Below are 25,829 nucleotides of genomic sequence, written 5' to 3'. Positions count from 1 at the left end.
TGGATGAACTGTTCTACTAAATATATTTCTTCGAATCATAACTCTGTGTGGTAATAAATACACGTTCAGACTGGAGTATGAAGGGAAGAATTCTTCACCTGGTAAGATTGTTTTATTGCATCCCAAAATGCTGGTACGGCTTCGTTGTCAGGGACTTCCTTGAAAGATGGAAGATAGTTCAGATCAACAACAACGTGGTCTCCGCTTCCTTCTTGAATCTGGTATTAAAGAAATCATTAGAAAATTCATGAATAACAAAGCATCTACCCGATTATCACTGCACAAAGTTGTTATCTACTCGATCAGTGATGATAGAAATTGTTGATTAAACTAATAGACATTGTTTCTATTTGATGAGTGTTTCATTTCAGTGGAACAAAAGACCAAGTGGGAGACAGTTCAGAGCAAATGCAGAATATCAAGCCCAGATATTTCAGTTAAATAAAATAATCTGGCTAATATGATTTGGCTGAAGAAAATTTTGGTAATCAGAGTAAGAGGAAACCCTTTTGTAACTATCGGAAAATGGCTGAAAATTATACATGTAAAATTTATAACTCTTTATATAATGAAAATTCATTTATCAATTTTCCCAACTATCAAGAAGAGTATGAAAGAGCTGAATATGTTCCCTGCACATGGGACGATTTTTTTGTCCCGGGACGAAAAAATCGTACCGTCCAAGGATTTGGACTAAATTTGGGATGAAAATTTGTCCTGGGGACCACCGGCTGGCACGGTTTTCGTTCCGTGGGATGAAGAAACCGTCTGTCCGGAGGTCTCGGACGATCCATGGACAAATCTGAACGAAAAACTGCCGGATTCACATCTGATGGTTGAGATGCAGCCACATGGCTTAGCTATGACAAGTTGCATCAAAGTCCCTGTACTTTTATGTAAATATGTACATACGTCCCTTCGCATTCTCTCTCCTCCGTTTTCCCTAAAAAACTTAGAAAAATATATATTAATATATTAAAAATATAAAATAGATTTTTTAATGTCTGGGAGAAGGGACGGGACGGTTTTTTCCCCAGACGGGACAAAAATTCGTCTCGGGAGAACTGGACGGGACGGTTTTTGTACTGTCGGACTAAATTTGGGACGTCCCATTCTCGTCCCTGCACTGAATAAGGACGTCAGACGGGACGAAATTCGTCCACGTCCAGGACGATCCGGAACTATAGAAATGAAGCTTCAAGCCTGAGATAATTGTCATTAGACTGAGTCATAGTCGTATCAATGAAATATATAACAATTCCTAATAGCATGTTATATGGATAGCAACATAATTAGGTGATGAAGAACTATTGATTTTGAGCCAAAAACATGATATAGGTACTTTCCGAGAATGTACACATCCAGATTTCAAGAAATATTGATAATAGGATATGGTGTGAATGATGAAGATAACAAGATAACCATGATGTAACATCAGCATCACCCATTGGTTGATAGTAAAACATCATGAATGATGAATTAGGCATTGTCTGTAAGGGTGTGATGGTGCTTCATATCTTGTCAATAACTGTTACATCATTGTGATTTGTTCATGCCACCCATCCGCATCATCTTCATCATCCTGATCACCCAAGTCACTGATGGATGATGATGACAGAATTTTACGGATGATAATGATGAATTCGTCATCATCTGCCAGCCCTAGTTGAAAAGTGGATAGCCTAGACTACAATCTAGGAATTCACTCAAAGACTATGCACAAAAGAAGAGGATAATACTTACAACAACATCAAACCCAAATATTGCAAGATCTAGATGCCCTCTAAGCCATTTTGCTGCAGCAGTAATTAGATCCAAATCAAGAACAGCCTGCTGATCCGTCTGTTCTTTTCCGGATAATGTATCATCCTTTTTTGTTGGAAGAGATTTTAAGCTGGCAAGAAAGGTCAGTTAATATAGAACATGATAACAACTAAGATAAAAAAAAAGGCCATCTTGAATTAAATGGGAACCTGTCAAACGTAATAGGACCGGATTGATTCATCTCTGACTGGGATAGTAGGGTGCTTGCATTTGGCATGGACTTCTTCACAGCATAAAATATTTTTTCTCCCAACACATAAATTTTGTAGATTGTTGACCCATGATCCACATACTCCTGAAACACAGTTATGATCTCAGATCTTGTCATAGTCTCTAAGACAAATTTTATGCTAGCCATAAGAGAAAAAAACAAGAAAACTTAATTAAGCTCACCTGAACAATGGCTGGGAGTGGCACTTGTAAGTTCTCAAAATCTTCTGCTGTAAAGACCAATGCCTGTGAACAGAAGAGAAAAAGTATTGAATCAAATATATTTCTATACTAGTACTTACTACAAGGGCACCCTTCCCTAACAAAGCCAACATTACTTCACAAATTCGTTTCTAAAACCATGTTTCCACAGTACCATTCAAACATACAATCAGCCAGAAGTAGGATGGTGACAGAAGACGTATTCGATTTCAGGTTTGACTCATCCCGTTGCAATTTTGATTGATAATGTAGATGAATTGACTTCATTGCCATCATTCCTCCAATTATATTGATTAATGCATCATCAGCTCATAATCCTCTTGTCATCAGCTCATCTTTCATCCCTTGCAAAGACATTTGGGACTGACAAAATCGTCATTGTCTACCTACCAACCCTAAGTGGATTAGATGGATCAAAGAGAATACCCTCACACCCCAATGAGTTTTTCAATCCAAGGAGATCCTAATCTTACTCATTGACTTCTTTCTCCCCTTCCCCCTAACTAGTAGCCTCGAAAATGACACAACATACCACTTATACCATTTGAAATCGTAGCAGAAGATATGATATGGTTAGTTTTATCATGGTAGCCTACTAAGGCATTTGGACCGTTTGGTCCTTATGTGTCTCCTTAAAATTGGGCAGCCCTCCCAATAGGAGAGCAGCCAAGAAGAATGAAGTTGAAGTCCCTGATCTCTCCCCTCGAAGTCTAAGTCCCGTCTATCCCTCGACAATCACCATCCCTCGTGAGTGTCTCTACTTCACTATGCCTTCAAGAGGCTTATCCCTGGCTGATCCCTGCCTCCTCCATTCGGCCTCTCCTTAGATCATTACCATTCTGCTCTCCAACCACCGGAACATCTACCCTTCTCCTTAATCTCTATTCCTGAGACGAACCTAGATCAAGATTCATATCAAGATACTCCTTAGGAGCCGAGCGACAACCTTAGGACTGTAAGGCTAATCCAGAAACCTGATGGGGCACTGATAGAGACTTTGGTATATAATTCTATCAAGGAAGAATCTTGCAAGGGAAGAAAGGGCACCATAGAAATACAAGATTGCGAGATAGCAATGTGAGGATATTGCCCATCGGCCTCCTAAGGGGAGGGCTGCATGTATTTAAAGGGAAGTTGCCCTAAAGGAAAATGACAGAAATACCCCTGTCAGGGGTTGGGAGATCATATCTGGTACGAAGGTCAAAAGTGTTGGAAAGTATCAAAAGGATCATGAAGAAATGACTGTATAGGGACTACTTTAGATAACCATAACTCAACTGATAAAACCACGTAGTGTTTACCATCTGATGAGCATGGGGTACTCCACAGGCAGCTTGTGGCTTCACGATGCAAGGAAAGGATAACTTTGATTCAAAAAGTTTCTCCTTAAGTTTGCAATCTCGGAAATCATCAACCTGCAGAGGAAAAATCCAGCGCACAAATATTAGGAATTGTTAGAAATAAGGGTCTCTGCATAAGTCGTTGTTAGGTTTCATACTCTTACAAATTGCTAGGAAATCCTTATTGATACCTTATTTGAATGAAAATTCCTTATTGTTAAATGAATTTGACTCTTCTTGTCTTCTCTCTGTGCAACTCAGAGGGCGGTGGGTACAAAATTTCCAAGAACACAAGTAATCAATATAGCCCAACGAAATAGTTTATTTATCGTAAAGTAAATTAAAAAACCCCAAAAGCAAAGTGTTGGAACCTCCTTTAGATGCCCTAGCTTCAGCAAGAATTGCCTTTGGAAGATTGACAACAGACCCAATTGATCGGAAAAAGAGCTGGAAGAAGAGGCAGAAGGAGAGGTATGACGGAGAGGAAAAACCCCATACTGATTCATTAGGGCAAAACGCCCAATATAGGGTACGTGTTAGGTTTGGATCCTAAGATCCAAACCCCATTATTACAACGGTCTTTTTTCATAGCCATTAGAAGGGCATACTTGTAAATGTTACGAAATACAGAGTAAGAATGTAATGTGAGATTTTAAAATGAAGATTCCCCTGTCCTCATTTATAGAACAGTAAATGAGGCCCTGAGAATCTGAATTGCATGAAGGGCAGTTGGAAGCTGCAAGGTTGTCTTCCACGATTCCCCAAAATAAGGTACATGTTAAGTTCGGATCTATATCAAGACTATCTGAATTCCTGAATCCAGGCAATCCCAATATTGGCCTATCTCCACTTCCTTGATCTGCGAAGATCACAATCTCCCATCGATACAGATTGTATGCCAAGCTTTGTTGCTGCATGCAGCTAAAGCTCCAGTACATCCATTTCTACCAAATGCCCTCTCTCACTCTCCTCCCTCCCCCCCATATCTGATATTTATGCTCCCCCCACAGCGGGAAGTTAGTCAGGCCCTTATTCCTTTAGCTGTCACGTCCGCCTCCACATAACTGTTCATTTCCTCCTTCCAATCTCTCTTGCCCTGCCTTCTTATTTTCAATATTTTCCACTAACAAGTTGAGATTGGAATCATAACACCATGCCCGCTCAAATCCCTCTACCATTTCCCTCTCCCTAGTCCTAAAAAAGGAGAGGAATCAAGCAAGATTTGGGTAGTCTCTCTGTCAGCAAAGAGACGGATACGGTCCCCAACCATAATTAAGGGTAGACCTGTCCTTTCCCCTTCTTGTGTTCCCTTTAAAGAGGGCAGCCCTCCCTTCAGGAGGTTAGCCAAAAAGTATTATCCAATCGGAAGCTCTTTGTCTCTTTTCCCCTTAATGTTCAAGTCCCGTCTCTCTCCCTCTATGATCCTCGCCCTTCTGATCTACTCTACCTCACCATTTCTTCAGGCTGCTTGTTTCTGGTCAATCCCTAACTCCTCTGTTTGACGTCTCCTCTGACCATTCCTGTTCATCTCTCCATCCCAGGAACTCCCTCGCTTGTCTTCATTCTATCTTTACTGAATTGGTGGATTTCATCATCCAAATTACATTGAAGGCAATACGCCCAATAAGAAACGTATCAGACACCTGCCAACAAATAAGACATTATCGATCCTGGTCATGTTAGAGTCAGGTTCATGGATGAACGATGAACAGAATGGGATGGATGGAGTGGAACTCAAGAGAAAATTCTTTCAGGCATCCATCACAGAGACTGAAGTTTCCTTCCATTTCTCTTCTGAGAGGCTTAGATCCAACGGATGATAATTGTAATACTTAAGTAATTGACCAGCGCTCAAAGATAAAACAGAACGAGATGGGACAGAATGGAAGGTGAGGGCCATGTTTCCCTTCTGTTTTCTGTTCTGATGTCTGCACTGTTTGAGTTTCTTTTGGTTTCATTGGTGATCTCTCGTTGAACCTTATTGAAGCAGGACTCACGAGGCAACATGTTAAAACCTATACCTGTCCATGGAGTACAACAAGGTACTAGCCAACCTCTCCAGCCATTGCTAACTGTTTCTATCACTTATCTCCAGCACACAAACTGTTTATCATGCAGGTGAGAGAGGGGAGGGGAGAGGGGTGGTGGGGGTGTGGGGCGCCGGCAAGGGGGTGGAGGGCGGACAGAGAGCGGCGGCCGGGGGAGGAGGACGGGAGGTGAAGGGCGTCGGGAGGGGTGGGGCGGCGAGGTGGCGGCGGTGGGGGCTGCCAGCAGAGGAGGGCTGGAGAGAGGGGGCGGCTAGCGGAGGGGGTGGAGGCGGCGGGGAGGGCTGGAGGGGGCGCGGCAGGGGAGGAGAGGGAACGGGGGCGGGAACGGCCGGAGCGGGCTAGAGGGGGAAGCCGGAGGGGGCGCCGGCTGGGGGGGAAGCCGGCGGCGGGGCGCGGGCTAGGGGGGGGGGGGGGGGGGGGGAGGAGGCAGTCACACTGAAAATTCGCACAACGGCGAATTTTCGCACCGCACTGACCCCTGTGCGGTGTGCGGTGCGGTGTGTGAAAATCCTGTGCGATTGACCGCACAATCGCACCACACATGCGCCCAACCGCACGAGCGGGATTCGCTTGCACGGTTTGGACCATGTCTAAAGTAAAATGAGGATCACACCTTGTTTCTAAAATATGTAGTATCGGGGACTCCTCTTAGTTTAGATGCATGGCATCATTGTTACTGGCAACAATCAATCCAATATTCACCGACTTCAACAAAGACTTGTGCTGAACTTTGACATCCAACAACATGGCCAGTTGAAAATATTTCTTGATGTTGGATTCAAACGCTTACCAACTGAGCTAAAAGCTATAGCTGATAGCATGGACGCTACTTTTCATCTTTAAGCAGAATGTTTCTCTTCAACACTCCCCAACAACACCTGCCCTTGGCTTATTTATGGACCAAGTGTGCGGTGTGTTGCTTCTGGGATTTGAACCTGCCACCTGGTTTTGATACCATGTTGGATTCAAGAACTTACCAACTGTGCTAAAAGCAATAGCTGATAGCAAGGGCACTACTCATGAATAGACATTCAACATAGCACTTCAATATTTGAAAGGGAACCAGGGATGGGTATTTTGTTTTAGCCGACTAACACTTTTGGCTTGGAGCTTTTACAAAATGTTGACAGTGTAGGTTATATTGATGATCAACATTCCACCTCAGGATACTGTGCCTTCTTTCGGGGAAGTCGAATAACCTAGCACAGGAAGAAAAAACAGGTTTGAGCATCCACATCTAGATCTACGGCTGACAAGACGAGGAATGCAACTTACAGGTAATTTTCATGAGCTCCAAATATACTTTACACGCCCTATAAAAATCTATTGTTATAATCAGACTGCTATTTCCACAGCTCATAATCTGGAACAGCACGACTGCATCAAACATTTAGAGGTGGATTGCTATTACATCAGGGTATTTATAATATGCACTCCCGATGTTGCAGCAAGAGATCAATGCACAGATATCTTCACCTAAGGCAGACCCCACCTATAAAGATTTCTCTGCAAGTGGGGAATGAATAATATCAATTCACCAGCTTGAGGGACGGTGTGCCAAGAAGATGGCTTTGTTTCTGTATATTTATCCCGTTTGATCCACGATGTAGACTATCCCCAAATTTCACACGTAACTATTTGCTTTTATCTCGACAGATGTTAATGGATTTATGGGCTTTCTCACTGAGTCAGTTAATGGTAATCTCAAGAGAGTCATAGCAAAAAAAATTTGGATCTTTATTCGCCATTATTCAGTTGGTACCAAGTTGCCTAGAAATAACTTTTAATGAAGCCACAGTGGAACCATAAAGAATAGCTTCATAATTTCACCGTGGAACCATTTTATATATAAATCAATATAAAATGATTTAAAGAAAATAAAAAGATTAGTTGAATGGACTGCAGCAACAGCCAACTTCCATATGACATAGGATGGAGCTACTAGTTATCATTGTTATCAAAATTTCTTAGGTGCAATGTAAATTTCAATTACCAACATCACTTACCTTCAAAAATTGCGGGGCTCTTATCCTATATTTTGTGTGAGAATCAAGATGATACAACCCACCCAAGATTTGTTGGATTCTTAACCGATCAACTAAAGGGCACACATTTTTTAGAAGGTCAATCATGCAACAGTGAGGGTTATCCTTCACAAACCTGGAAAATGATTGATCAATTCATTAGAAAATTCATCAAAGCACTCACAAAAGGCAAAATTCTAGATGCCATGAATAAGACGAACAACAAGACATCAGCCTCCCAGATATAACATGCAATCCTCTATAATCCAGGAAGAAATTGGTTTAAATGCGTGTCTGCTAGGACCCTAACATAAATCTCACGCCAGAAATCCACAAGCTCTGAATGTAGCGTTTAGGCTGAAAGAGGACTCTATGAGTTTGCAGAGGCCAATGGCTGGTTCCGAGATGCTCCAGATCTAGAGGAGGTGCTTGCCCAATGTAGCCTAGCTCTCTACTATCTTTCCCTCTCTTGATTTCTTCAACCTCTCTCACTCTTCACTCGCTCATCTCTCTCTCTCTCTACTCATGGATCCCTCTATTTTCTCTCTTTAAATTTGCATTTCATTGAACTTACATAGGTGGGAACAATCTGTTACTGATATCAAAATAAAGAATCATTACATTATTTCCTAAAATCTCGTTCAAAACCGAAAACTAACGTAATGCTGGATACAATAGGTCAATGATGAATCACTGATTACAGGTTTATCGTTGTATTTCTACCTTTAAATTCTATTATATGTACCCTCTAACATTTTTATAAAAAATATGGTAGGGATGCTGTAATCACATCATCAATACAGGAGAGGTTGGGATATCTTTCTTTCTTGCTAGAAAAGAGGAGTTTTGGCTTTGTTGAGCCATTGAGAAGCAATCCCGAAGCAGCAAAAGGCACTAAAGCAGCCCGTAAAAAGTATTCTAATTTTTCATATGAAAATTAACCAAAATGAGGTGGAAACTAGGCTATAAGGTGAGGCTGTGTGTTTCCACAAAAACCAAGCGAAAGAATTTGTAGAAGCACCAAGTAAACTAATAGTTTTATCATCAATGTTCCTGTCCTAACCATCTTATATGAAAACGTGTAATTTTTTTTCACAGCCTACATGATTAAACGATGAAAAGCAACTGACCTTTCCAATTCTTCCATGCCTCTAGAAAAGATAATACCCTTGGAAAAATCCACGACAGAGTAGTCGATTCTGATAATCTCATCAGTAGCTTTGTGAAGAACTGCATCTACTACTCGCATCTGATATGGTAAAGAGGCTTCCGTATTTATGGGAACAAATACCAAACCATTTTCGGTGGGACACAAAGGGAAAGCACCTCTCTGCAAAAGAAAGGAAAAATAAATGGCTTTCTAATGATCCTGCTCAATTATTACATCATGTTTAGCTCTCATTACATGCCTTAAGGAAATCTTCCTCACGAGATTGTTTCATAACATAACCAACAATAAGAGCTCCATCTTTTGTTTCCTGAAATCACAAAGAAACTGCTCTTGGTCATATTAAAGTGATAAATAAAGAATTGAAATGTCCAAATACAGACCATTCTATTGAAGCGACAAATTGTGATGGGTATTTCTTCTAGTCTTTCAATGAACAACAGTTTTTCTTGTTCAGGCAGAGAATTGCTTGTACCTAAGAAAAAACATAAAACAACAATCAACCCAAAGGGACAATTTTTTATGCTCAAACACTTGACAGAAAACCTACCCATAAGGATGACTTTCCATCCATTACTCCATAACTTATGAAATAGGCTTGAGTCATCTCTTGAAGTTATGTACACAGTAGTTCCCGTTGAATCAATCAAAGATGCAGACATGTCCTCACATATTTTGTCTAAGAAATTCGAGGTCTGACAAACTGCTTGAAATGAATGCATGGATGCCAAGGTGTTAAGAAACTTTACCTGAAAGAGGCAGCTTATTTTATCCACAGAACTAGGGCAGAATATAAATGTCATTGAAGAAAACTTAGAATTGACCGCTGCAAAAATTGCCAGAGTTTTATTTATGCTGCCAAATGTTCTTTCATCACACAATTTTTGTAAAGAAAACTCAATTGTATCTATTTTCTTAGGATTTGATATTGTTGGATTATAGAATCTGGATTAAGAAAGTGAGGACTCCAGACAGAGAAGGAACCTCCACAGGCTGAAACTAATCCAGGGCCTCTAGGTCAACATAGGAGTTTTGGGAGCAAGAGAGAGAGTGAAGCAGGAAGAATAATAGACAAAAACGAGAAACTTGCCTTCCATTGGGCAAGTGCCCTATTTTATACATAGTTATTGGATCCTCTACCCATTGGGCTGATCGAGACTTCATTATTACAGGGACATGTACACAATTATATGAGTTTCTGGGTAAAACTGTAAAAAAGTCTTTATTGGAATACAAACAAAGTTAACTTGATTATATTCTTTGAAAAAAAAAGTTCAACTGGATTATTGTAACAAGAGAATGATCCTTGATGAAAGGAGGGAGATGTCATCTGTAAGATTATCGCCAAGATATGTGAGAGAGAGAGAGTGATATGATTCAGCAGTGAGTATATGTTCAGAGGAAGGACCGACCAGGGCCCATTACGCACACACAGGCCCAGCAAACAACTCCTACTTAAAGGGCCCACTCGAGGCAGCTTGAGGCAGGAAATCTCATCGTAAGCCTTGCCCCCTCTCTCGTCATCTCTTCCCCGTCGTCTTGTTCGTGCCTTCTCCCCTCTCTTGGCTCGCAGGTCAACGTCCTAACTTCCCCTGCCAAGGCCATGGCTGCTCTCTGGAAAACTCTCACCAATTCCTCTCATCATTCCTGTTTCCCTCCTCACTACCCTGAGAACTTCTTCTACCTCTCGTCTCCCCCTTCTCTCTTTCTAGCATTGAAGCTACATTGGAACTCCAGATCGTTTTCTCGTTGAAATTGGAAGCACAATATGGTCATCGATTCATCCCTGATATGATTCGTCAGAGGGTTTATGCCCGGAAGGCCCGCCAGCAGCCCAAGATGGACATACAGACCCGGCCCACTCCGGTCCCTACTTAAGCCATGCCCTACTGGAAGGCAGACAGGAAATTTGTAGCACTTGTGTGTCTTGCTAACCCTCTCCTTCTACATCTGCCTAGTCGTGACTCTTCCCTCTATGTGCTCGCAGGCACGACGCCGTCCCCGTGCCATGCCACGACCGTTCTCTGACAATCCTTTGTCATCTCCCTAACCCTTCCCCTCGCTTCTCTCCTCTACCCTGGGAATATCTTTCTCCTCTCTCCCTCTCTCCCAGTTCCCCAGTGAACTTTTTGTGGAAAGTGAATCATCATTTCATTTCGAACAATTGAGTTACAGCAACCCGATTACGGTCTCAACAGAGCAGGATCGTATCAGTCCCCAACGTGGGAACATATCAGAGAGAACATGGCAGAACAGTGTCCCAGAGAGAGGATAAGAGGGGGGATGGACTTTGCCAATAGAGCGAGATGAGAGAAGTGAAATAGCAACTTCATTACTTCTTGAGGCTGATGTAAGAAGATGAGATACACCAAAGGCTGATGCCAGAGGTCCAGGCTGGGTCCAGGACCATGATACCCACAAGAGCGGAAAGCCAAGTTGAAGTGGAGAACGGACACTGGAGGGTGTGGGCGTCCCATGGGTCTATGCAAATCACAGTTGGGAGTGGTGGGAAGATACTAGCATGAGAGGAGTGTGATATCAATCCAGGATACTGTTAAGAATTGTGATTGATATGTATCGGCACTACAACATAAATCTTGCAGTTTCAATGGACAGAAATGTTGATAGACCTCTCATCCGGCGTCGGAGGAAGAATTACAGTTGGATAGAAAGAACAACTAGAAGAATAAAAGAATAATTCATGGAGATCTCCTCGAGCTCTCCACTCTGGATGGCAGGCCCAATCCTGCTCCACCAGCCCTCTGCCTCTTCTGGCAACTGAATTCTTGAAAAATACTTGAATGGTCTTTTTTCCCGCTTTCCTTTATTTATACCCGATCTCACACATGCTTGCTTAGTCAACGCTGAGTCTTCTCACACGTGCCTCCTTTTCTTCCTTTGATATTGCTGGGAGAAGAATCGTTGTGTATCAGAGTGCCATGGTGGTCTGTCTGCAAGAGGCGATGATGGAGAGTTGTGAGGAAAAACAATGGGATTCGGTGGGGCGAGGCTTACTGGAGGGTTCCTGGCAATAAAGAGGTGAGGATGGAAAGTTACAAGGCAAAGGATTGGAATTTAGTAGCCCTGAAATTTTGCAACGGGGAGGAACCACAGGTGAAACAACGCTCTATCAAGAGTAAAGCAGTAGGATGATCTTGATGATACATGAAATTTAGCAGACAAAGAGACGAGGGAAAGGAAGGCATGCAGGAAGGTGGTGGCAGAGGAAGCTAGGAAACTGAGCTGGATTGGAGACAGAGATCCCAGCAATTGTGCTTGAAAGAGGGTGATACTGACACACGACTTTTTCATCTGATAGCAAATGGAAAGAGGAACTTGAACTGAATACAGCAGGTGCATGTGGCAAATCAGGATTATTCTGGGGCACAAACAGTGGGCGGCGCCCTGGTAAACCATTTGAGGACCTTCTCCAGTAAGAGGGCCTGAGGACAGTGGCAATGGAGTGGCAGAGGACTATCTAAAGACAGCAGACGGCTCTCAACTATAGATTATTAGCCAGAGATTGAGATGATGGAAAAGAGATTGGAGGGAAGGCAGAACAGAGTCCTATCAAAGGGGGGATGCTCATTGCTGTTGCAATCAATCCTTTCAATAATTCCAAATTTCTACCTCTCGGTATTTGAAATCATGTTATGGTGTTGACCATAACGTACAAGTCCAACAAACTTGTATCAATTCAGACAGGGAACTTGTCAATCAAGATGGAAAACTATTTTTCTTAAAGTCACTCAGAGAAAAGAAGTAGAAAAAGGAAATGTGAGATCCCAATCTGGATCTTCCCTCCTGGTCATTGAGGATGTGCCTTCTGACTGTTCCAGCTCCAGCTCCCGCAAAAGGGAATTTTGAAGAAAAAAAGTCAGCGCAACTGCCTCCTCCCTCGGTCTTAGTTATAGCCACGTAAATGCAATCCATTAGATCTAGAATGGCTTCATGCTTTTCCACAACCTCAGTTCTGTCAAATATCATTATGAGGTTAAGATTCTTCTCGCACCAGTGGCCAGGTTAAAACCTCTCGTTACAATGCTAGCAGAGACCTTTTTCTTTCCTTTGTTGGAACTCAGCTTCAGTGAGACACAGATTTCTTTTCCTTCAAACCCTTTCCTGGCCACAGGGGTAGTGATTGCCTGTCGTCTGGTAAGATATGAGATTCTCTGAGGTGAATTGATTGGGAGAGTTTATCTACTCTTAGACGCAGAGTAATCTGGTGCCTCATAGTAAACTGATGTATTCTGCCAAGCCGTGTATAGTACTCCCATATCTCCCTCTGCCAGAATAAACAGATCCATCATTTCTTAAAAACCAAATGGGCGATACCTTTTCACATCTGTGCGGATTTCCAGTTTCAAATCTCTGAAGTTTGCGTTTTGTTTAGTTTCTAATGCAATCTTGGACAGTTGCAACAGCATTCTCTCGAATACCGTTCTATTGGCATGTCCAGAAGTAGTTTGATGCAATTCAAAGAATTCTTGATATAAGCTGTCAGAAGGTAATCCATAATGATTTGCGAACAAATAACATGAAACTCTCCCAATCTCGAAAACTAATCTCCTTCTCAGTGTATATGAACCAGTTTTGTGCGGAGTGACCTAAATGGAGGGAAACCAGATGAAGCTTATCCTTGTCCTACTGTTGATGTAGTTGTCAGTTAGAGGGCTTTCTTTATGTTTAACCCACTTTATGTTTATTACTTGTAATGGGCCCATTATCGGCCCATGAGCCCAGTGTGTGTAAACTCCCTGTGAACCCATATTATAAAGGGACACATGAAACCCTATTGAATCTCTAATCTCGTTTTTGCCACATCTTCCTTCTCTATCTCCTCTCTCTTCTCTCTCCTCGACCTAGGGTTAGGTCAAGGGAGTCTCACAGTAGTCAACAGAGTCTATCGACGCATGCAATCCAGTCATCTGCATTGCCCATTGAAAAAGCAGAAGATTGCCTAGTATAAAATGGAAATCGTATCTAAACTCTGATATTGAAGTGGTATTTCTTGGAGATTTTCAGATGGTCTTTGCGCGGCAGCAGTAGTGTGAGTAGGCTGCTTCATCCCCTGTAATTGGAGGTTGATAGAAGTGATTTGCTCCATGATGTGCTCTAACACATTAGCAGTACGGCATTGAAAATCTAGGTTATTTTCATCCAAAGAGGAATCGTGGCCCATTGCGGTAGAATTGCCAGCTCTGATACCAGTGATACCTCCCTCAACCCCACAATATCAAGAATGATAAACCTGGCACGCAGTAGACTTGGATTCCACAAAAAAGAGTCTAGCGAACAATTTTTTTTTTTCAATTAGGAGTCCAGAGAACAATAAAATGTTGGAAACGAATGTGCTTGGAGAAAATATGGAGAACAAAGGTACTGGTAAGGACGTAGTCAGAAACTCAGAGGGAGTCGAATCAACATCTCTACCCAAATATTAAGAATGCCCTCGCAGTCCCAAACCTCTTTATTTATACCACCTGTGCCTTGAATTTCCTTGCGATTCACATTGACTGACTGTGTCTGACCCTCTTGTACACACGGGGTAGAGATGTATCGGAAGGTAGAAGAGTTGATGGGCATGCAACAGTCACTCTTACATCTATTGTTGTTGATGAGGTGGTGACTTGTGACACAAGCCCTCCAAAAGAGAATGTTCTTAGACGTCTCAACAGAATACACTTTGCAGAAAGGGTGACGAAGAGTGCTCCCACCTCTTCTTTGCATGTCCATTGGCCCAGGCAATATGGGCATCAGAGCAGGTTCCAGGAGTGAACTCCTTGGGCAAGACCTTCTGGGGCTCTATGAAGGAAGGCAGGTCCAGGAGAAAGACGAAATGTGGAAGGCATCTAACAATGTTATGGAGATCTGGCTGGATGATGTAATATGTAATCACATCAATGAATGTTGACCCCAGCCCACACAGAATGGCAACAGGTCAATCCAATAGCAGGGTTACTTAGGAAGGCGATCGGAGAGGAGACAGGCTTTTCACTCCTGTAAGTGCTATTGTGCATTTGTCATATCTGGTCCTCTCCTTATCCCTCTCCTTTGCAGACATCCACACCTGCAAACTAGGACCAGATCTCCTCCACGGACGCAAGGCATCATCCATCCTGCCAGCTCAATGGCAGCGTCCATTTCGCCAGCCCTTCTCTCTTATCTCTTCCTCATTCTCTTCTCATCTTCTTATTCTGAATAATTATCGAGAACAAGGTTGACCCTGGCTGATTGGATGGCGCTGAGGGGACGAAAGCGACAGAGAGTGGCAGAGTGGACGTCGCCAGAGGGACTGGGGCTTACTAGACGGAGTGGATCGTAACATTTTTCACTCAAGAACAATCGTGTTACCAATAGAGGAACGTAACACTGCACCATAATGAAGTGATCTTTAAGGGTAGGATGATCTTGGTGGACCACTTTTTTGTGACATTGTTGCATACTGGTTTAGAAAGGAATGGAAGACCATTTTGACCGCTTGTGAAGACCAGCATCCTGCTTAAAGAAAAAAAGTAGCAACCTTGGTATCTATTGAATATACACTTTATTTTTCTTATTTTTCCTTTCTTCCCTCTTTTTCTTACCTCTCTCCCTATATGTACCCTCTTGAAGGGAACCCAAAGTAGACGGTTATTTTTCTTCTTTTCACATACTTGTTTCTCTCTCCTCGGAGCTCTCTCACTCTCTCTCCGTGGATCTTCTCTCGTTCTACATGGTATCAGAGCCATCATTCATCAAGATCTGAATTCCGCCGACAACTGTGCTGATCAAGCTCTGTTGATTCAAAGCTTCGATTTCTCAGCTTCTGTCCTTCGACGTCGATCTCTTGGCGTCATTCCTTCCTACTTCTATTGATCCCTCGTTCTACCGCGATCTGCTGGGATCTGCCGCGATCTGCCTAAATTCTCCTGCGGATTCAAAGTCGTCGTCGCCTCTCGATCTGCTGGGATCTGCCGCGTTCCGCCTCTCGTTCTCCTGCGGGATCTGCTGCGATCTGCTGCGATCTCGTTCTGCCTCTCGACCTCCTGCGGGATCTGCTGCGATCTGCTGTGATCTCGTTCTACATAGTATCCTTGGATCTGCTGGGATCTGCTGCGATCTCCTGCGGATTCAAAGTCGGCGTCGCCTCTCGATCAGCTGCAATCTGCAGCGATCTGCTGCGATATGCTGGGATCTGCCACGTCCTGCCGGAACTCTCTTATTGATTCCAATTTGGCGTCACTTCTTGTCTTGCCGCGATCTGCCAGGATCCGCCACGATCTGAACAACATCAGCATATTTTGTCAGGTCGTTAATTTGGCACCAACCCTCTTGATCGACCAGTTTGACATTACTGCTCACAGTTATTTACTGTTTGGCGCTAATACAAACTCCAACACCTGATGGCGTCCAACGTCTCTACTACTTCTGCTGCCGATTTGCCACCAGGGCTATCTCCTCACTCGTCCGAGCTAAGCTCTTGGCACTACTCTTTGCCCCGTATACCATCTGAATTTAGATTCACCGGGTTGAATCTTCTTCAATGGCGTCAGTACGTTCGAATCACCTTGAAGGGAAACTTATGAAGCACCTTTTGGACGAGCCGTCACTTCCCACCTCTCCTCACTATGATCAGTCGCTTGATATTGAGGTTGTGGTCCATCGGTGGGTTCTTGACAGTATCAGTCCACCGTGTGCCTCTGAATTCTTATCTCTCGATTCTGCCAAGGAGATATGGGATGCCGCTCAAGAATCTCACTCGAAGCGAAACAACCTGGCCATCATTTATGAACTTGTGACTCGCTCTACTAACTTGGTCCAGGGTCCTCGCTCTGTTCGAGCCTATAGCCTGGAATTGACCTCCCTTTGGGCCGAATTGGACCACTACATGCCTCCTGATCCCCACTCAGTTGATCGTGGGTATGTTCTCCAACTCCGGGTTTTCAAATTTCTCATGGGCCTGAACCCCGAGTACGAGCCTCTACGCAGCCAGCTGATTCATCGGGAAAAAGTTCCTACTATGAAGGAGGCTCTTCTAGCAGTTCAAATGGAGGAGACGCGCCTTGGTATATTTCATTCGGAACCTGTCTCGGCAATGGCTGTCCAGCAACTGGGAAGCTCACGACCTACACCTACTCGGGGTGGGCAACCTCGTATGCCCTCTCCTACAATGCTGCAATCTCAAGTGATTCCCACAGTCCATAAATTGACGAGCACAGGTCATGGAGACCCTTCTCTTTTCTGCAATTATTGCAAAAAAAGGGGTCACACTAAAGATACTTGCTACAAGCTCCAAAAAAAAACATGCTCACCAAAGTCACTTGGTAATCAGTCCGGCGCCTCCGATCAATACCTTCGCATTCACAGGATCGTCCACCGCTCTTCCCACATCTCTTCTTGGAACACCTCAACCGACTACTGCAGCCACCTCCTCCATGGGAGACCAACTTGGACGTGATGAAATTGACCAAATCCGACAGCTCCTTCAGTCTAAATTGGTTGACTCTACTTCACTGGTTCATCAAGGTACACAGTTTTCCTCTTCTTCCTCCCATATGCAATGGGTCATTGACTCCGGTGCCACCGCTCATATGACTCCTTCATCCCAATGTTTTCTCACTTACACTTCCTCTCCTAGCTATCATAAAGTTAGTACTGCATCAGGTCAACTCCTCACCATGGCCGGTGTGGGAAGTGTCCAACTCTCCTCCCATCTTACCCTCACACATGTTCTCCATGTCCCACATCTTACCCTCAGCCTCATTTCTCTCCGTCACCTTGTTCAAGACCTTGGTCAAGACTTATTTTTCAACCCTAATACTTGCTTCTATCATGATAAGGTGTCGGGGCAGATGACTATACTTGCTGAGGAGCGAAGTGGTCTTTACATCCTTTCTCTTCCTTCAGTCCCTGCTGTGGGTGTGGCTCTCTCCACTACTGCGCAAGACTCTCTTTGGACTCTTTATCATCGTTTGGGACATCCTTCCTTCTCTACCTTGAAATTAATGTTTCCTTGTTTGTTTCATGGACGTCCTGTGGACGAGTTTGTTTGTGAACCATGTCGGTTAGCTAAACATACTCGGACAACGTACCCTCCCTCTGATCCTTCTTCGTGTTCCTCTTCTCCTTTTTCTCTCATTCATAGTGACCTATGGGGGCCCACCCCTGTAGCTAATACTTCGGGCGCCCGACGGTTAGTGATATTTGTGGATGATTCCACCCGCTTTACATGGGGTTATCTCCTAAAAAATAAATCAGACCTTTTCGCACCGATCATTTCGTTCCATGCCCTCATCCAAAACCAGTTTGGTACATCCATTAAACGCTTCCGCTCCGATAATGCCCGTGATTATGTTAACTCCACCATTTTTACTTTCTTCACCTCTCATGAAATCGTCCATGAAACGTCCTGCCCCTACACGCCTCAACAAAATGGTCTAGCAGAATGCAAATTTCATCACATCTTTGATACCACTCGCTCGCTACTCCGGGAGTGAAGCTTCTCTAACTGCTGTCCACCTCATTAATCGTCTTCCCTCCCGCGTTCTTTCCCACCTTTCCCCTATCAATGCTATACTTTGGGCCTATCCTACTGTCTCCTTAAAAACCAATCTTATTACACGTATTTTTGGGTGCACCTGCTATGTCACTAACCATCATCCTTCTCGGGATAAACTTGACGCTAAGGCGTTCCATTGTGTCTTTGTGGGTTATTCTTCTCATCAAAAGGGATATAAATGCTATCACCCTTCTACTCATCGCATCCTTGTGAGTAAAGATGTCACCTTTGACGAGTCCACTCCATTCTACCTCCCTGGCTCGTCCTCCTCACCTTCCCCTTCTCCTTCATGTGATGAGTCCCTCAATTTCGTTGTTCCACTTTCACCCCCCCCCCCATTGTCTGGTATACCTGCCCCCCCTCCATTGACTCTACCCAACTACGCCCCTCGCAAAAAATTTGATGGGACCACGTACCATCGTCGTCCTTGTCGTCCATTGAATGTCTCTGCCCCGTCACCTGCACCAATAACCGACGCCACAACATCATCTCTCCCTTGCAATGCCCTTTCCTTGGCCTCACCACCCTCTCCACTCCTTGTGGCCCCGGAGCCCTCTCCAGCTTGTGATGACCTTCCCATTGCCCGTCGAAAAGCCCCTCGGTCATGTACCTCTACCCCCTTTTATCCTTTAGCCAATTATGTTTCATCTCATCGCCTCTCCCCGTCTTACCGTGCCCTTCTTACCTGTCTTGATTCTATTGCCATTCCGAAGACGGTGGATGTAGCCTTAGCTTCCCCTGAGTGGCGTCGTGCAATGGGAGAGGAATTGGTCGCCTTGAAAAATAAAACCAGACTTGGGATCTGGTTCCGTTGCCTTAAGGCAAGCACTTGGTTGGCTGTCGGTGGGTCTGTACCGTCAAGTACCAGTCTGATTGGTCTCTCGAACGTTATAAAGCTCGTCTTGTGGCTAAAGGTTATACACAGCAGTTTGGTGTTGATTATCTGGAGACAGTTGCCCCTGTTGCTAAGATGAATACTTTTCGTCTCCTTATTGCCCTCGCGGCTCATCATAATTGGTCTCTTCAGCAGTTCAACGTCAAGAATGCCTTTCTTCATGGTGATCTCCATGAAGAAGTTTATATGGCATTGCCTCCAGGCTATACAACACCTCCTTCGGCGCCTCCCTTGGTGTGTCGTCTCAAGAAGGCTCTCTATAGCTTGAAGCAGTCCCCTCACGCGTGGTTTGGTCGGTTTACACACTCGATGAAACTATTTGGATATTCCCAGTGCAACGGTGACCATACACTTTTCTATCATCATTCCTCGTCCGGGGGAGTCACACTACTCCTCGTCTACGTGGATAACATTATCATTACGGGGAATGACTCACATGTGGCAGGTCAGCTAGCGGCTCATCTTGCAAGTGAATTTGATATCAAACATCTTGGTCTCCTCCGATACTTCCTTGGTATTGAGGTGGCATATTCCGCAACTGGCATCTTCCTTTGTCAAAGAAAATATATCATGGATCTTCTTCAAGAGCTTGGAAAGGAGGACTCACAACCCCTTGCCACGCCCATTGAAGTAAATCACAGGCTCTTTGGCAGAACATGAGGAGGTCGTTGATCAAGGAAGGTACCAAAGATTGATTGGTAAGTTGATATACCTCACTCACACTCGCCCTGACATTGCTTATACAGTGGGCGTGTCAAGTCAATTTATGCATTCTCCAAAGGCATGTCATATGCATGCCGGCAACCGTGTACTTCGCTATATCAAAGGTACCATTGGTCTTGGTATTCAATTCAAGCGCGAAAGTGGTCTCCAATTGGACATCTATACAGATGCTGATTATGCTGGTTCTCATGTTGATCGTCGCTCCACGACGGGTTACTGTACCTTCCTTGGTAGCAATATTATTACATGGCACAGTAAGAAGCAATCTGTCGTCTCTCGATCCAGTGCTGAAGCAGAATTTCGTGCCCTGGCACAAGGTCTATGCGAAGCATTATGGCTCACCAGTCTTCTTGCAGAGCTGAAGCTTTCGTGTCGTCAACCGACTCAAATTTTCTGTGATAATAAGTCAGTTATCAGCATCGCTCATGATCTAGTGCAACACGACCGCACTAAACATGTTGAAGTTGATCGGCACTTCATAAAGGAGAAGCTGGAGTCTGGACATTTTTGCCATTCATACATTCCATCCGCTCATCAACACGCTGATATCTTCACCAAAGGATTGTCGACCCCACGCTTTCAAGAATTGTGCGGCAAACTGGGAATGGATAACATCCACTCACCAGTTTGAGGAAGACTATTGAAGGGAACCCTCTTGAAGGGAACCCAAAGTAGACGGTTATTTTTCTTCTTTTCACATTCTTGTTTCTCTCTCCTCGGAGCTCTCTCACTCTCTCTCCGTGGATCTTCTCTCGTTCTACAGTATCGACTATTGCTTTTAGCACGGCTGGTAAGCGATTGAATCCCAACAGTCGCCATGTGTATTCATCGTTCATTTATTTCCATCACGTCTGGTTGATCACCATTCTCAGGTGATCTTCCCTATTTTTTTCTTCTTTGATGTCATCCCATTGGGGAAGCATAAAGAGAAAAGAACAAAATGCTCCTCCTTAGATGAATGAAACAAAAACCCTTGGGAAGTTGTAATACAATCCCTATGGTATCTAGATATGCTTTCGTCTTCCAGTCCAATAGGGGCATTCTAGTCATTAGGACCTTCTGTAATTCCTTTACATAGGAAAGGCCTCCCTTTAGGAAGGCAGCCAATACGTATCAAGAGTTGTCTGGCTACCCATCTATGTCCATCCCGTTCCCTCTGGAGTCCGCACTGTCGGACCTCCTAACAGGCAACATCCACTCCGCCTGCCTATTGTTGTGCCAAAGTCCAACCCAGCATTCCCTGGCCCAGGCCACCAACCTTCCCGGCGCCTTCTACCTCCCTTTCAGTCCTCTCCCCAATACGAACTTGCAGGTTTGTATCAAGTTGATGATCATACCAGATTTTCTAAGCTCATGCAGAATCAAAAGAAAATAGAAGAAGAAGACAGTAAAAACTCTGATTGAAAACTAGGTAATAAATGCGCAAGAATGTATGATATATTTTTTATCATTGTTCCAATATCTTTTGATCATCGTTCCAAGATGTAGGCATCAAACAGTGATTAGGAGAAGAGCGTCAGACTCTGCCCTTCCTGTCAGACTCTGCCCTTCCTGATCCACATGATTCCTCCATCTCGTGATCAGATTATGACTATCATGCCATCAACTTCTCCCTGCCAAAAAGTAATTCACAAACCTCATCCATTTGTTCCCTAGACTGCATATTGACCTTGCTTTGTTTTTTTGAAAGATGATTTAAGGCAAAGACCTTGTTTTGTTAACCACCTCCAATGATTTTGCATCCTATCTCTCCTTTTTTCCCCCTCCTATTTTTCCCTTCTATTTCATATTATTTATAACCGCCTTGCCACATGCCTAGGTCGATGAGTCATCACATATTGGTAGACCTGATGACTTACTCTCTTATTGATTTGTCTTCGCTGCATCATACTTTGGATTTGCCTCTTTGCCCAAGCAAGGCGGCCTATCGTCATGTCTCCATCTTTGTCTACAAGCGATATCACTTGCTTAACCATTCCAATCATATCAATGACCCATATGTCAAACTTTACCATCCAGGAATTCAACCCACAAGTATTATCCAGATTTCTTCTACATTTATTTTATTGAATTCTCAAGCTGTCATGCATAGATACATTCACTTTTTTAACTTGTTGTATCAGAGGATCTTGAAAACTATCTAGATCGATTGCAATAGGATCTCAGCATACACGTTAGAATAATGAAATCTTAACTTATTTGCAAACTTGTCTGGCTTACAAATCAATTGGGCTAAGTCAGCATTTATGAGTACTCGCCTTTCACAAGAGGAGGAGACACAATGTGCAGAGGTGCTGGGTACACTGCTTGGAAGTCTATCTATGAGATACTTGGGCCTGCCATTGACCAAAGGTACGACGACTAAGGCTAATTGGCATCCCATTATAGAGAAGGTTGAGAGACGGCTAGAAGGATATTGGGCCACAGAATTGTCAAGAGGAAGGTCAATTGGTGCTAGTGAGGTGAGTATTGTCGTCAATTCTCCTTTTCCACCTCTCAGTGTTCAAGATGCCACCAGGAATTGCACAGAGACTCAAAGGCCAGATGTGTCGTTTGTTGAGGAAAGGCGCCCGCCCCGAGCAGAGTCGAGGTCTGGCACTAGTGGCATGGGATATTGTCTGAAGACCAATCAGACAAGCAGGCTTGGGCATCTTACATCTGCAAAGCATGAACACAGCATCATTAACAAAGCGGGTGGTGAGGCTCATGCACCCTCAGGAGGACATCCAAATTCTGCAAGACAGATACGGTTAGAGATCAAGCGCCCCCAGGCAGAGGGACGTCGCCATTCTGGCAGGGCCTTAGACAGATTTTCCCCCAAGTCCGAGACTTCTTCATCGCCCATCTAAGAGACGGCTCCCTATTTTGCTTTTGGACGGATAAATGGTCTTTGGATGGCCCGTCGCGGAGGCATTCCCTTGGCTCTTTGTGCTTGCGTGATGCTTCGAGTCCACAGTGGAGGGTGCTGGGACAAAAGGCGGCAAAGACTGAGACCATTTATTCTTCTAGTGCCCCTTCACCCACTTGATTTGGACCACCCAAGCACAGCTACGGTCTATGCAAGATCGGAGGAGGTCTTCTGAGATTTCATACAAAGAGGTGGCCATAGGAAGAGGGAAGGGGAGTCAGGCAATGACAGTTCTAGACAATATGGCTACACCGTAATGAGACGGTATTTAGGGGACAAGGTTTACACGGACAGGCTCGCCCGTGAGGTCGCAGGCCTTATGGCATCATGCTTTCCTCAATTTATAATCAGATAGGGGAGGGGTCAACCATGTATGAGTAGAGCTTCAGGGCTCTTCACGTGTACCTTTGGGTGATTACCGCTTTGTCAGGTGACCGCCTTACATCATCTTTCAAAAAACAATTGAAAACTTGTGATCAAAATATTTAGTTAATAGTAACAGCCAGACTCAGATCTTTTGCAATGTGAATTTGTCTCACATGAACACGTTTGCATATTCCAAAGGAGATAAAAAATAAAGGAACCAACATTACCATTTCTCCCAATCTGCTACCCAAAACTTCAGCCGTGGTAACACAAATCTCATATTAGACATATTTCTGTAGAAATAGTATGAGAAAACATTATGTCATTATATTTTAAATAGTTTTCGACAATAAGCCCAGAACAAACAGTTGTTCCTGAATTTTGGTGGTTTGAAAATAGATAATATGGTTCCTTAAGTCACATATTGATACGAACCTGGATCTTGGCTCGTATCGGAAGGAGGGTAGAGGACGAGGCGAGGTAGAAGTTCCCAGGGTAGAGAGGTGAAACCGGAAGGATCCGAGAGGAGGTCGAGCAGAGGGGGTAGGGATCGGCCGAGGAAGAGCCATCTGAAGAGGCGGTAAGGTAGAGACGATCACAAGGGCCAGGGATCGTCGAGGGAGAGAGGGAGACCAGACCTAAACGAGGAGAGGGGTGACAAGAACACTACTTCATTCTTCTTCTTGGCTGCCCTACTAAAGGGAGGGCATCCCTATTTAAAGGAAATACATAAGAGCCAAATGACTGAAATGCTCCTTGGGCTAACATGACGAAACTACCCCTAGATAGGTTGAGGATCCTACCAAGGATCCTATCACATATATGGGAAATCACAAGCCAAGAAAGTCCCGACCAGTAGTTGGGACAACTGAGGACGCCTGAGCACCATAAATGTCTGGTAAATAAGGCCACAGAAGGGTTAGAGGTCAGTAAGACCCATTCTTCCTCAAGATTAGTATGAATAAAGGCACAATCTGATAGGGGGAATTTGGGGCAATCGAAGGAGTTATCGACCAGAGGAGCTGCATTCAGCGAGAATCTTGACATACTCTAGGCTAAGAGGTGAGAATTTTTCTACTGAATTGCTTAGTCGTTCTGGAATGTTGTGAGGAAGGGATGATTGAATTCGTACTTCACCAATAGGGCAAGAATTATTTGATTTTCATAATCAAGAATGTATCACAAGATTATGTTTTTACCTTTGTCAACGGAGCACCTTCCGTGTAACAGATTCCCTGTAGGAAAAAATGATGTCGGTAGTAAATACACTGGCGAAAATCAAGTTTTTAGTTTGGAAAAATGACAGAATGATAACCCTGTTATTTATAGAGATTCAGTTTTACAGTTCTTAAATAGATGATAACTTACTATGACTAAAAAAAAGTATAAAAAATAAAAAGACGATGACTAAATTCCCAATCGCAGAATAAATACAGTGCAAGAAATTGGAGGGAAGCGTCATTTTCTTCATAAAAGAAATAGAGAAGCGCCATGGATGACCCATGGATTTCCCTTCGAAATACATTACGAAGGCACCACTCTACTAAATAAATAGCCGGATGATGATAATTATGTTTCTTCTAAAAGAAATTTCAGGATGCACGGACCCCATCAACATGCAAAAAAAAACCAGAAAAAGGACAACATAAAGAAGCCGAACAGTGTCGGCCATTGTTAACCTCGTCTACTAAGTCTCATTAATGCTTTGTTAACCACGCATTCTCTTAGAATGAAGCATGGCATTGAGAATACAAGTCATTCGATCGTATTAATAAATCAAAGAGAAGGAAAATCTCATCAATACGATATGAAAACTCTCGACACCACTCCTTAATTTATGTTTTGATGGCATATCGCATCAAATAATCACAACTTCCATATTTCTCCTAATCTCAAAGTCCGCATGCAACCGTCAATTCATGAATTTGGTTCAATCGGAAGAAAATCTCAGAAACGGCCAGTGACACGCATTTCCCCAACCAACCAGCGTACTCGTTTCAAGCTTATTCCACCCAGATTAAAACAACGAACTCGAGGATTAACGCACATTGCAGTAAGATTGGCGCGATCAGACGCAAAAAGTAGAAAATCAGATGCAAAAGAATTAGGAATGGGGTATCCGATCACGCACCAGACAAAGCTTGGAATGCTGAAGCCTGCGGAGCAGCATGGCGGCCCCGGGAAGGAGACGCCAGCCACTCTCTTCTCCGTTGCCCTCTTCAACTAGAAGGATGTCGTCCATAAGTACTCTACGCACGGCCCCCATCGAGCTCTGATGCGCTAATGAACAAATTTAAAGGTAGATTGGCTCGATCAGAGAACGATTTCCTTGCGAATTGGCGAGATTTGGCAGGAATCAGCTTCGCATGGATCGAACAATCGTGCTACTATGCGATTCGAAGAAATTTTGAATGAATTTTTCGCTTCGATCGAGGAATGGTGAATAAAATTGTTGAAGAAGGTGCAATTTATAATGCTAGTTGGGCTGTGCGTTAGTAGTCTACATGCGCTTCGACACGTCTCAAGTCTCTCTCTCTCTCTCTCTCTCTCTCTCTCTCTC

The 25,829-nt window shown here is 43.8% G+C and overlaps 1 protein-coding gene across 4 annotated transcripts; it reads right to left on the bottom strand.

Annotated features, from left to right (window-relative positions):
• On the bottom strand, window positions 1–25,829 carry ITPK4 (inositol 1,3,4-trisphosphate 5/6-kinase 4). 4 transcript variants are annotated; one of them, XM_078591114.1, is made up of 13 exons: window positions 25,401–25,817; window positions 24,469–24,504; window positions 23,497–23,562; window positions 9,387–9,585; window positions 9,220–9,311; window positions 8,799–9,146; window positions 7,651–7,804; window positions 6,805–6,843; window positions 3,558–3,671; window positions 2,218–2,280; window positions 1,974–2,119; window positions 1,744–1,894; window positions 1–218 (listed from the first exon to the last, which is right to left on the bottom strand). In XM_078591114.1, exons 6-13 carry the CDS (start codon window positions 8,915–8,917, stop codon window positions 66–68), a joined length of 939 nt encoding a protein of 312 aa, XP_078447240.1. In that variant the 5' UTR covers window positions 8,918–9,146; window positions 9,220–9,311; window positions 9,387–9,585; window positions 23,497–23,562; window positions 24,469–24,504; window positions 25,401–25,817; the 3' UTR covers window positions 1–65. The 4 variants fall into 4 exon arrangements, with proteins under 4 accessions (XP_078447240.1, XP_078447239.1, XP_078447241.1 ...); XM_078591113.1 differs by lacking the exon at window positions 23,497–23,562; XM_078591116.1 differs by lacking the exons at window positions 1–218; window positions 23,497–23,562 and adding an exon at window positions 626–1,203 and having other exon boundaries at window positions 25,401–25,829.

This window comes from Wolffia australiana, chromosome 20 (assembly GCF_029677425.1).
Source record: "Wolffia australiana isolate 7733 chromosome 20, ASM2967742v1".
NCBI lineage: Eukaryota > Viridiplantae > Streptophyta > Magnoliopsida > Alismatales > Araceae > Wolffia > Wolffia australiana.
This window is presented reverse-complemented; position numbering and strand designations above follow the sequence as displayed.